The sequence below is a fragment of the Notamacropus eugenii genome, chromosome 1 (genome assembly GCF_028372415.1).
Source record: "Notamacropus eugenii isolate mMacEug1 chromosome 1, mMacEug1.pri_v2, whole genome shotgun sequence".
Lineage (NCBI taxonomy): Eukaryota > Metazoa > Chordata > Mammalia > Diprotodontia > Macropodidae > Notamacropus > Notamacropus eugenii.
In genome coordinates, this window is record NC_092872.1 from 565511686 (window position 1) to 565525224 (window position 13539).

The window sequence follows — 13539 nt, forward strand, 5'->3', positions numbered from 1 at the left end:
TAAGCCAAATCCAATTAGAGTAACGTTCACTCATTCCCTCTTACCTACCCCCTTTTCCCCTCCGTTGTAAAAGCTTTTTCTTGCCTCTTTTATGTGAAACACTCTTTTCTACCTCTCCCTTTTTCCTTTTTCCCACTATTTTCCTCTCTCACCCCTTAATTTTATTTTTTTGATATCACCCCTTCAATTCACCCCATGCCCTCTGTCTATATATATTCCCTCCATCTACCCCCAAAATGAGAAAGGTCTCATGAGTTACAAGTGTCATCTTTCCATGTAGGAAACAGTTCAGTTTTTAAAAGTCCCTTATAATTTCTCTTTCCTATTTATCTTTTCATGGTTCTTTTGAGTCTTTTATTTGAAAGTCAAACTTTCTATTCAGCTCTGGTCTTTTCATTAAGAATGTTTGGAAATCCTCGATTTCATTGACTGTGTATTTTTCTCCCTGAAAGATCATACTCAGTTTTGCTGGGTAGGTGATTCTTGGTTTTAATTCTTTGACCCCTGGAATATCATATTCTAAGCTCTCTGATTCCTTAATGTAGAAGCTGCTAAATCTTGTGCTATCCTGATTGTGTTTTCACAATACTTGAATTGATTCTTTCTGGCTGCTTATAATATTTTCTCCTTGACCTCGGAACTCTGAAATTTGTCTATAATATTCTTGGGAGTTTTCCTTTGGGGATCTCTTTCAGGAGATGATTGGTGAATTCTTTCAATTTCTATTTTCCTCTCTGGTTCTAGAACATCAGGGTAGTTTTCCTTGATAATTTCTTGAAAGATGATGTCTAGGCTCTTTTTTTGATCATGGCTTTCAGGTAGTCCAATAATTTTTAAATTATCTCTCCTGGATCTATTTTCCAAGTCAGTTATTTTTCCAATGAGATATTTCACATTGTCTTCTATTTTTTTCATTCTTTTGGTTTTGTTTTATAATTTCTTGATTTCTCATAGAGTCATTACTTTCCATTGTTTGTAATTTCTTAGCTTCCATTGTTCCATTCTAATTTTTAAGCTTTTATTTCCTTCAGTGAGCTTTTGCACTTCCTTTTCCATTTGGTCAGTGTTTTTTAGACCCCTTTTACCATTTGATCTAGTTTTTTTTAAGGTGTTACTTCAGTATTTTGAGGTCTCCTTTAGCAAATTATTGATTCATTTTTCATTATTTTCTTACACTAGTATCATTTCTCATCTGAAATTTTTCTCTGCTTCTCTTAACTTGATTTTCAAAATCCTTTTTTAGCTCTTCTATAGCCTGAGACCAATTCATATTTTTCTTGGAGGCTATGGATGTGGGAGCTTTGACTTTGTTGTCTTCTTCTGCTTGTATGTTTTGATCTTCCTTGTCACCAAAGAAAGATATCTATAGTCTGAGTTTTTTTATGCTGTTTCCTCATTTACCCAGCCACTTACTTGATGTTTTAACTAGGGCTCTGCTTCTAGTGTGGAGGGTTTACTATTCCAAGTTTCAGGGATTTTGTGCAGCTCTTTTGAGAGATACTTCTAGGGACCTGTAAGTTTTCAGTTCTTCTAGGGTGGTGTGATCTAAGGAGGTCTAATCAGTGAGTGACCATAAGCACTTTTTTCTCTCCTGGAACTGTGAGGAGGGTTCCCTCTCCACTGCTGCCACAAAGTTTGTTATGCCAGTGCTTCTCCTTGCCCTACAACGATGACCCAGATCCTAGTATGGGCAAAGCAACAGAATCCTGCCTTAGTACCAGCAAAGAGATCCCTGTAATCTCCTTCAGATCAGTTGTTTCATCCCTTACCTTCTGTGAGCTGAGAGTTCTGGAATCAGCCGCTGCTGCTGCCACATGGGGTCAGGACTGGTCAGCGCTCGTCTTTCATCCAGTTCTGATAGAACTTTCCCACTGACCTTCGAAGTTGTCTTAGGCATTTGTGGGTTGAGAAATATGGAAGGTATCTCAACAGCCAGTGGTTTAGTCACCTGAGGCCTGTTCTGGGTTTACAGGGTGACCCAGTCAGTACTGTCACAGCCCACCATAGATTGCAGTCCTCTCCCAGCCTGGCACAACAGACCTTTCCTGTTGACCATCTAGGTTGTCTTGGGCTGAAAATTTGTTTCACTCTGTCTTTTTGTGGGTTCTGTTGCTCTAGAATTTGTTTAGAATCATTTTACAGGTGTTTGGAGGGGTTTGGGAGAGAGCTCAGGCAAGTCTCTGTTTTTACTCTGAATCTTAAATCTTTAAAAAAAAAAGACAATATAAGGGATGTGAATAAGAGCAGATGGTGGAGTATATGTACTAAAACCTGGCAAGTCCTTTAAGAATAGCCTCAGGAGGCCTGAAGCTCACAGTGAACTTTAGCAGAGGAGCTAATGACAACAAAAAGTTTCCTCGCTTTCCTCTCTCCCCCTCGGAAAGAATAAGACTGATTGAGTTGAATGAATGATGCTAATGGATGACAGAGAAAAGATAGAAATGCTCAGCTCTTATTTTGCTTCTGTTTTCTCTGCCAAGGAGAACAGTCATCACACCAGAAAGGACAGAATATAAATGGTTCAGAAAGAGCTGAAACTGAAGAAAAGTAGGGAAATCATAACATTAGCACCTAGTACCCTTAATGCCAAGAATATTTAACCTTTTTTATGTTATGGACCCCTTTGGCACCTGGGTGAAATCAATAAACAGCCTTTTAGAGTAACGTTTTTAAACATATAAAATAAAATGCATAAGATTACAAAGGAAACAAATTATATAGAAATACAGTTATTAGAATGTTTTTTCTTAAGTTCATGGACCCAAAGTTATGATCTCCTGTCTTCATGAGTTTTAGATGGCAGGTTCAAACAAACTGTATCACAAAGTATTGAAAGTATCTCTTAGCTACCATGAACTCTTAGCCACTCTGAGTGATCTGTGAAAGAGAGGCATTTTAGCAATTGTAGAGTAAAACATGTTTTCCTGATTTTTAAGAAGGAAGAAGAGGGCTAGGTATGATAGTGCATGACTGTTATCCCAGCTACCAGAGAGGCTTGAGTCTGCTCTCTTGAGCTTTGGAGTTGTGAGCTTCCAGGGGTTATACTGATCAGATATACATCTTAAGTTTGGTGTTAATATGGTGAATCTTTACCAGATTGCCTAAGGAGAAGCAGACTAAACCAAGTCAGAAATAAAGTGGATTAAAGGTCTAGTGCTTATCAGCAGTTTTATTGAGTCATATGTAGCCCCTGCAATTCCAACCTGAGCAAGATAGAGAGATCCAATTTTTAAGGTGGTGTAGATAAGAAAGAGAGTAGAATTTTTAAACTTGACTTCAGTTTCTGACAAAATTCTAGAATGTGTGATACAAGGGATGATTAGTAAACACCTAGAAAAGAAAGTTACGATCATAACAGACAGCATGGTTTCATTAAGAACCAGTAATCTAAGTCTAACTTCATTTTCTTTTTTTGAGTGAACTATTAGACTGGTAGATCAGGGGATACAAATATAGTTTACCCAGTTCTTAACAACTTTCCAGTGCAGCATTTGCAAGGGGGTGATGGTGATGGTGGAACTTTCCTTCAAATTTTTGTTCCCTTTGCTTTTACCCTCACCCCCAAAGCCCTTGTGTGGGCAGTGGTGTTGTAGTTGGGAAGCCTTTAATCTCGGTGAAACCAGGTTTCCTTGATTTTTAAGGCAACCTAATACTGGAATAATGGAAGCTGTCTTAATTCTTTTCACTGATGTATATATCTTTCAGCAAATTATTTGATTTAACTCTTTGGTTATCCATTTGAAAAAATAGACTATATATTATACTTTTTCTATGGAATCATAGTTCTTCATTGATAGAATTCAAAGAATTCTTTGCTTAAAACCCTAAAGTACTTTAGAAAATGTTGCTATATATGCTGGTGCAGGCCCTTATCACCTGATCTCTGAACTATTGTAGTAGACTGATGGTTGATCTCCCTGCCTTAAGTCTCTCCCCACTCTAGTCTGTCTTCCACTCAACTGTTAAAGTGATCTTTAAAGTGCATGTTTGACATGACCATCCCCACACTCCATACCCCCAGTAAACTCCACTGGCTCCTTGTTGCTGCTGGCGTCAAATACAAAATTTTCTGTTTCATTTTCAAAGCCCTTAATAACTTGTCTTCTTTCTAGCCTTCTTACACCCCCAACCTCAGTGTACCCTGTGACCCAGTGACACTGATCTTGTTGTTTATCACACACACACACACACTCCACCTCTTAACTCTGGGCATTTTCAGTGGCTGTCCCTGCTACCTATAATGCTCTTCCTCCCAGTCTCCACCTCTTGGCTTCTCTAACTTCTTTCAAGTTTCAAGTTTCAAGCTGGAAGCCTTTCTCATTCCTCCTTAATGCTAGTGCCTCTCCCTTCGCTAATTGTTTCAAATTTATCCAGTATATACTGTGTGCACCATCAGCCAGCACCACACCATCCATATGTGGAACCACCAGTTAAAACAAATGGAGAAGTTTTTAATGCTGTGGATAAGTTCCCTTACCTTAGTAGTGTACTTTCCAGGGATGTACACATTGACAATGAGGTTGATAAACACATTGCCAGAGCTAGCTCAGTGTTTGGGAGGCTCTGAAGAAAAGTTTGGGAGAGAAGAGGTAAACTGACTACCAAACTGAAGGTCTACAGAGCTGTTGTGCTGACCTCATTGTTGCATGCCTGTGAAACATGGACAGTCTACCAGCGCCATGCCAGAAAACTCAGTCACTTCCATTTGAACTGTCTTAGGAAGATTCTGAGGATAAGGCAGGATAAGGTACCAGACACTGAAGTCCTTGCTCAAGCTGAACTGCCAAGCATTCAAACTATGCTTCACAGTGCAACTCTGATGCAAAATGTACACTTGCCAAAAAGACTTTTATGGAGAAGTCACATGGGGCAGGCGATCACATGGTGGTCAGAAGAAGCGATATAAGGACACTCTCAAGAACTTTGGATTTGACTGTGCAATATGGGAGACACTGGCACAAGACTGCTCAGCATGGCATGCCCCCATCAGAAAGGGTGCAGTGTTTTATAAGCAAAGCAGAATTGAGACAGCACAAAGTAAATGTAGGATGTGCAAATTTGGAGTATCCACCACAGACGTATACATGGACTATCTGTGCCCAACCTGTGGTAGAGCATTCTGAGCTTGTATTGGTCTGATCAGCCACAGTCACTTTATCATGGTGATGTCATTTTGGTCCTCTTCGAAGATGAAGGACAACAACCAACCAACCAGCATAGTAGTTTGCATGTTGTTTACCCCATTAGACTGAGCTCCTTGAGAAGAGAGACTGTCTTCTGCTTTTGTTTGTATACCCCAATGTGTAATGCCTGGCATATAGCAGGCATTTAATAAAATTTTATTGATTTATTGTTCTGTCTTTTAAGGAATATGTAATCAATAAGTGAACTGTGCATCATTTTTTAGTGATGGTTTAATATTAGAATACCAATTGTAATTCAAGTAAATAATCATTGTAACCATGGATAATATTTTTGGCATATTTTTAGCCTTTTACTATATGAAGTTAAGTTTCTGTGACTTGGCATCATAGAATTACAGGTTTAGAGCTGGGAGGGGCCTCGAGCCCATATAGTCAAATGATTTCACTATAGATGAAGAAAGTTAGTCCAGAGAGTTAAATGTCTTACCTTTATCTGATTGCTTCTATTTAGAGTTGATTTGAAGATTCTTTCATGTTTATAGCCTCTGTTTTTTTCATTGCAAATAATTACTTTTGAAAGGAGCATGCTGCAGTGTTGAATGGGTTTGTTCAAATATGTCTGTAAAAGGATTCCTGTAGTTTTAATTATATTTTGGGCAGTTTGCCTAAAAGAGAATGACCGAAGTGCTATTGGCACACTTAACTCTTGATGAAGGTAATGTAAAATTCTAGTGGTATAATGTGTCAGACAAATTGTAGAGACCTTGTACTTAAAAATTTTTCTGTTTTCTGTGCTTAAAACTTGTCACATCATATAAGTACCATTCTATAAAAAAAAGTATTTACCTTTCAGGGTGAGTAATGATTAGATTTCCATGCTGGTAAAAGAAGGTCATGAAATTTTCCTCTAAGATATGAGTATATTGTACAGTTTTTTGTAAGCATAGATAAACTACTTTGATTTGGGTAACTATTATATGTGTTTAATATGAAGATTTGTACAGTATTAAATAATACTAAACTAATATATTATTTTGCATTAGGAATGGTATTATTTGTAAATGTTTATTGTTCCCATTCCCTTTAAGTTTTTGATGTTTTACCTTTTAATAATTCCTCTATAGAATCATTCCATCTTCAAATGGCATAGGCAGAGATTAAGCAAAGAAAGTTGTATGTTAAAGAGCCTCCTACTTCTTAATTTTTTTGTTTTTGGTAAAACCCCAATTGGTCATAGCTTGTTTTACCCTCCAGACTTTCTTCCATCTTTTGATAGCATTGTCATATGCCCAGTCATCCATGCTTGAGACCATAGAATGCACTGGAATTCTCTTGTTCCCTGATTACTCACATCCAATTTTTCATCAGACTCTATTGATCATCAAATTCATCAGATCCTATTTGCATAATATATCTTGAATATATCTGAGAGAAATGACTGTTAATAATTAATGATTTGGGAAGATTTTTTTCTTTATCCTCATTTCAAGACCTTCGTCTCTGAAGGTCAGCTCAACTCCTCTGTCTGATACAACTCAACTTTACAAGGAATCTGTAGTCTAAGGTGAATTTCATGCAATTGGATATTTTTGTCTCAGTTGCCCAAGACTGGGGATGGTCTGGATAGAGAGGTAACCTCTCTGTCCAAAGGTGGCATGATTGTATTGATTGCAGTATGAGGGAGCACCTCTTGTCCAAAGGCATATAAACCTAAAAATGTAGCTAATTCTTCTTGGATAGGAAATGAGAATAAGGAGCCTCTTTTGTCAATAATCTGCTGGCTGTGATTGATAAAACTGATTGTAATTTACCCCAAAATTTTATTTCTCAATTATCTTACCACATTCTACTTTAGAAATGATTATTTGGAAACAACACATCTCCCCTACCAGATTTTTTAAGTTCCTCTAAAGCAGTAACCCTGTCTTTTTCATCTTTTATAATCCAACATTTTTGGGTTTTTTGATTTGTACACTCAAAGGCCATTCTGGTTCCTGTTCTGCTAAAATGGGTCCATGTACTCTGAACTTTTTAAGGGGTCCCAAGGTGGTTATAGATCGTGCTCCACCTGGAAAAGCTTTAAGAAGGTGAGGCCAGCACAAGAAACTGGGTCCTTATGATCTTTAAAAGCTCAGGGCAGGGCAGGGCAGGGCAGCTAGATGAGCCACCCTTGGGATTTCATAGAACCAAAATCCTTCTTTCCTGCAGACAAGACAATCAAAGACTCTTATGGAGTCTTTACTATTGGAATAGCATCCTACATTTGTATAGTTAGCACCAATTATAGTTTGCAAAATACTTTTGCTATACATAAGACTGTGTCAGAAGCCACTGGACCCTGAACAATTAACAGGTTGAGTGTGCATTCTTGTATTTTCTCCCTTGAATTCTCCTATGTATTGGACTTACATTTGGGCATCCAAAAAAATTGAATATATTTCATTTCTATCCTTGCTTCTGCCCATCTTACATCATCATAGTATCTTTTAGGCATATAACATGTCTTCTATGCATTCCCTATTGCTTCTTTACTGATAGGGTAAAAAAAAAACACGTCTTCACTTTCATTTACATTACAAGGCCTGTTGTCTGACATTTTTGAAACAGTAAATGACTCTTTATTTGATATAGTTATGTTTTAGTTAGGAAAGCTTCCAAATCCAGAAGCTGCTAGATTCAATATTTGGATAGTTTGACAGAAGATAGTTTAAGATTGAATATTATTAGATTTAACCTGAATCAACACATCATTGTGGATTGGAATTATTTAGTGTTTGCTATTGAATGCTAGATTTATTTCTATAAGGTTTTTTTTTTTTCCAAATGCACGTTTGCTTGTCTTGTTGATTTACAACTATTGCTAGTTCTACTTAAGTCTGTTCTGACAATGATAAATAGATTCATTTGGCAAACTCAGCTGTTTTTATTAAAAGTCAATGTTGTTGAGTAGAAAGGGGCTTGTATACAATTTACTTGTCAGAGAATGATGATGGGGAAATAAAGCAATGTTACTTCCTTCTTGTTCAGCATCAGTTCCACATACCTTGAGCTATTCTTAGTTTATCCTCAGAAGACTGGTACTTTCAAACTAAAGACAATTTTATTTATTGGTGTGTGTGTCGGGAAAAGTATATTTTGTCTGTCTCTATTTTTTGTAAATCTAGGACTGATACATTTTTTCCCATATGCCTGGAAATAAAAGTGTAGTTTAAAAAAATACGCAAAGAATGAAATACATGAATCACTTGGTTTTTTTTCCCCAAATAAAAATGTCATTTTTAAAAATCACAAAATCTGAATGACTGTGTGTAATGTATAAATATCCAGAGTTTTCCTGTGTCATTTTTCTTGTTTTAGTTTAGTTAAGCCTGTCAGATGAATAATGTATTTGGTTAACGCTTAAGAAAGTATGGCTTTGCTGTAGTAATTCAGTAAACATTCACAGAAGAGCACGTTTGACGCGCCGTATTTAAAACAGCAGCTGTATTAAGAACGTGCATTAGACATTCAAACCGAAAGCAGGCAAGTTGTTTAAAAAGCTTTTTAAAAATAAATGTTTTCATCTAGAAAATGGTTCCCATTAGTGGTTCATGAGCCCCATGGGGGTTCACAACAATGGTCAACGGGGGATTACACTAAAAATTGTTTAATGGTGCTTTAAGTAGAAATAATTGCAAAATATGATGAGTTTTATGTTAAATTACTCCAGGGATTCACAAACTTGATGTTGTTGTTATGGAAGGGATTCATGGAACAAAAAATGTTGGTAACCACTGTTCTAGAGTATAATTGTGTTTATAATTATTCGTGAACTCTATCAGTAGCTGAAATAACTTCAGCCTAATATGCCAAAAATCTCTTGAACCTCTTAAAGAATGTTCTCTTCCTGGTATGGTTGTTTCAATAAGTTGTCTCATGTCCTCCATTTTCAGAGTAAGCAGGGTAAAATTTAGATTTCCACAAATGGAAGTCACTACCTGAATAGTTTCAGTGTAATCTATTATTCTATAAATTCTTATTTTATTTTTAGAGTAAAAAATAGACATTTTAATAGTCTCATTAATGCATCAATTTGAGTGTGTCTTCTATTATGTCACATCCCATTTATATCTTCTCATCCTGTGTATTTCTTGTCCAAATCAACCCGTAAATCCTCCAAAGAAGATAATCCATGTCCTAGAACCTTTCTGTGTGTCTTTCAGTACTTTACCTGGAACTTTATTATCACTAAACCTTACATTGTTTTCCCAATAAAAAATTTCCTTGATAATAGCTTTTATGCCACTTCATGTGTACAAATCATACTTGAAAATCTTACAGCCTACTCCTGCCTACCAAATATGTTCCTAAGGCTTCAGAATAAAGATATGAATGGATTTTTTTTCTTGCTCTTCTAAATTCTAAGTTCAGTTTTTATTGATACCATATTATAATATTGTGTGGTAGAGGAAAAAGTGAATAGATAGTTTACTGGATGATGTGTTTAATATAAAGTATATCTGTTCTTTCAGTATTGTAAATAGTGAGGATGAAGATATATTCAACTCTGGAGAATGTGAATTTACAGCCAAAAAAAGGAAAAAGGATCACTGTAGGAAAAGCACAAATACTCAAGGTAAGATCATTTTCCATAACATAATTTTACACATATTATGTATAGGGTGTATGGGTGTGGTTCACTGAATCACTTCTAGATAGGTTTTTTGTTTCTTTTGTTTACTTTGATTTTGTTCTGGGTCTGGGAACATTTGGCGTAGAAATTCCTACCCATGCAGCAGCTCATCTGTAACTTTAATATAGTCTTAGAGAGAAACTTGGGGCCCTAAGAACTTAAGTGACCTGCCCACAATCACACAGTTAATTAGTGTCAGAGACAGGACTTGAACCCACATCTCCAGGGCTGAGACCACAGTTATCCAATATGCCACATTGTATCTGTATACTTATAGCTCTGTATCTTTTTTTTAATGTCCCAGTTTTCAGATTGGGGCAATGGGGAGGTTGTCAGACTTGCAGCATGTAGAAAGGGTAACTAACAAACAAAAACAAGCTGTCTGAGTGGTTGGCAGTTATCACAAAACTTAATCATTTTGCTCCTGTAATAGGAACTCAGGCCTTCGTTCAAAGCCAGTTAACTTAAACCAGTTACTTTATATTGTGTATAATTCTAATAATTTTAGTTGTTTTCTAGCCTGAAGCAATTTAGTTATGGGGGGAGGAAGGTGGAGAATAAGGATAGCAAGAATTAACAGCTGATCAACTACCAACATTGAGAAGAGAGATATTTAAAAAATAGAAAAACAATTTGTAAAAGCACAATAGTCTGATGCTTGGATTGAGATGGTTTTAGTAGCCTCTGAAGGAGTCACTGTTCTAGAACAGCGTGTTAATTGATTTGTGATGGCAACTCCTCAGATCATCAAAAAGATTAAGCTGTGCTTGTTTAAGAAGTCAGATAATTTTAGAAAGACTTTGGTCCAAAACAGTCAAAATTAAGTTTTGGTGCTCTAAAACAAATCCTCATATAGAATACTACATTCCTTGATAAAGGAAGCATTCATTTTCAATTTGGGGGATTATTGGTAAGGAAAATCCTAATTATGAACTGGATACCAATATAAATAAAAATACTTAAATTGTTTCTTTAAAAAATGAATAAGGAATTAGTCAAAAAATATTTTGTTAGAATTTTTGTGTATTTCAATTGCTTCTTTCCCATAACCTGTATCTGTATCTTCACTGATACCATTTCTTTTTTTGTTCTTCTGAATTCACAATACTTCATTGGCATTTGCCCTAAAGTGATCCTTCTTTTCCTAAAGAAATAAGTTTTAAAGAACATTTGTAAGGCTCTGAAATGTCCAACAAAGGTAATTTTTTCCCCTCAGCTAAATAAGTTACATTTCTATTAAAAATTAATGCTATAAAACATGTTTTTAGAAAAACATAAAAACAATTCATTGAATTTTTTAAAGTTAATTTTTATTTCAGGTTTTTATCGTGAAAAATGGATTTATGTACATAAGGAAAGCACCAGAGAAGTAAGTATTTTATCATATGTAGAATGAAAGGTTTTTATGTTACATATTTTTTTCTGTTTTATTGAAGTAATGATTCTAGTTGTCAAATGAGTTTTGATGAGCATTAAAATTGAAAATTTTGCCTTCATTTAATTTAACAAATATTTTTAGAACATTCTACTTGTAAGGCACTTTGCTAAACAGTAGAGAGAATAGGGAGGTTATTCACAAGTTGGGGGTTTAGAGAGGAAGATACCAGTATATAAATTATGAAGTTGAAGTCTTAATTGCCTTGAGAGTAATATAAAGTCCTATGGAAGTTAAAAGGAAGAAGGAAACCAATCCCACAGTGGAATCATTGAAGATTTTATGGAGGGATAGTATTTAAGCTGAACTTTAATAGATGGGTTCATTTAACATTAGTCTGTGCTTCAACATTTATTGAGCCTCCACTCCATGCCAATCACTGTGCTTGGTACTGGAGAGAGAACAGCAAAAAATGAGACCCTCCATTCTTAAAAAGCTTACTTCTATCATGGAAACAATAATGTACATATAAGTATACGCAAAATATATGTGTCTGTACAAATGCACACAATTAGTAGCTGGGAGAGATCAGAGAAAGCCTCATGTAGGAATGATGTTGACTGTGACTTTAGTTAGGCAAGTCCCTTTACCCCTGTCAGCTTTGATTTCTTCATCTGAATATGAAGAGGTTGGACTAGATGGGCTCTGCAGTCTCTTCCTACCATAGAACTATTATGGAGGAATGCTTGCATAAGATTCTGAGCCGAGATGGGGATTGTAAGAAGTGCATCTAAACTGGTATCCCATCTTGAAAGGTCACTCCAAGTCTAGCAGTTCAAAACTTTGCCTATCTTTGACAAGCCAATCTTGGAATTTTCATGATGCCTCATCTCTGGCAGAACTGCAGCATTTGTTGTGTGCTTAACTGTGTGCAAAGTGCTATAGAGATGTTTGTCCTTTAGAACAAGGACAAAATGTATTCTTTCAGCATACTTTGTAGCAATTCAGGAAAATAACTCGGAAGTAAGTGTTCATTATGTACTAATTCTGTCAAGCTAAGTTAAGTGAGAGCTTCCAGGAATGTTTATAGAAGAATTTATGAGTTGAAAAGATACCAGCACCCCCAAAATTCTCTGAAAACTGGATTATAAAAAATGCAGCTCATCTAACTGAGTTGGTGGCATTAAAAGTGTTTTACACATAGAGCTCCCTCTGTCCCAGAAACTTCTTCATAAAAATTTTCCGTAAAGATTCCCCTTTTTGATTTGCAAAAATAGAGATTTAGAAATAGATATATTAAAGTCTATTATGTATCATATTATTTGCCAATGTAATGAATTCTTCAGATCTTGAGAAGACAGAGATTTAGAAGACGCCTCTGAGCTGAGTTCCATTTCAATAGGCAGTAGAGGATTTTGTCCCTCAGTTCACCATTGCACTTTGACACCGCGCCTGCCATTGGGCAACTGGCACAGGAGTAGCCAGTCCTTTTACTATACTGCTGGCACCTAGAACGAGAGAAGAAAAAAGAAAACACCCTTCTCTTCTTGTCTCCACTTCTGAAACTATCTTTGCTGAGATTATTTTGAGAATTCTCACCCTCCATGTACATAACCTCTAGCCACTCTATTCCCTTAACTTCTAACTTGAAAATGTTTTACCTATTTAAAGCACTGTATGTCTTGAATGTTGGGTTTAAATTTTAATAGATGAACTGTGGAATTTGACATGCAAATGAGTATGGAGGATATCTGGTTTATGTTGTCCTCAGAGAGAGAATCTTACAATAAGGACAGTGTTCTAGGACGATGAAGAGAAAATCTTACATTAAGTGTCCTAGGAGAGAATAGTAATATTTAAGGTGTGTCTGTGAGTGAAGAGTGAGACATGAATGAATTCATGTGGCTTTTTGTGTAGCATGAACATCAATATAAGAATAAGATGAGGATTGAGTGAAATATTTTGGGTAAAGATGATGGTAGTATTAAAAGGAAATTTCCCTAAGTACTATGCCATGAGAATTCTATTTGATATGTTTGAAAAAAGTAGGTGTTCATATTGGATAAAATTTTGCTTATATGTAAGTATGGCTTAAATATAACTATATTGATTATTCCTCATTAAATAATCTTTTTTCTGTTGGCTCAGTTATCTGTTAAGATTCCACTTACCTGTTAGATAAATAACTGTCTTGTCTTTTAACCCAGACTTAGATAGCTGCTTGTTCACTATCATTCTGAAACCATCCTGCTTGTCATTTCTTATAGTATAATAGTATTCCACCATAATCATATACCACAACCATGTACCAGCTGTTCCCCAACTGCTGGGCATCCTCTCAATTTCCA

At 35.9% G+C, this 13539-nt stretch overlaps 2 protein-coding genes across 6 annotated transcripts in view; one reads left to right on the plus strand and one right to left on the minus strand.

Annotated features, from left to right (window-relative positions):
- FBXO25 (F-box protein 25) overlaps window positions 1-13539 on the plus strand; it is a 158727-nt gene that overhangs the window by 97578 nt on the left and 47610 nt on the right. For all 5 annotated transcript variants that reach the window (XM_072634342.1, XM_072634340.1, XM_072634343.1 and 2 more), the window contains exons 3-4: window positions 9656-9759; window positions 11136-11185. In XM_072634342.1, coding sequence (XP_072490443.1) covers window positions 9656-9759; window positions 11136-11185 — 154 coding nt within the window. The remainder of the gene's footprint in view (window positions 1-9655; window positions 9760-11135; window positions 11186-13539) is intronic.
- The window catches only part of TDRP (testis development related protein), a 167099-nt gene that overhangs the window by 26930 nt on the left and 126630 nt on the right, over window positions 1-13539 (minus strand). The gene's annotated exons all lie outside the window — the stretch shown is intronic.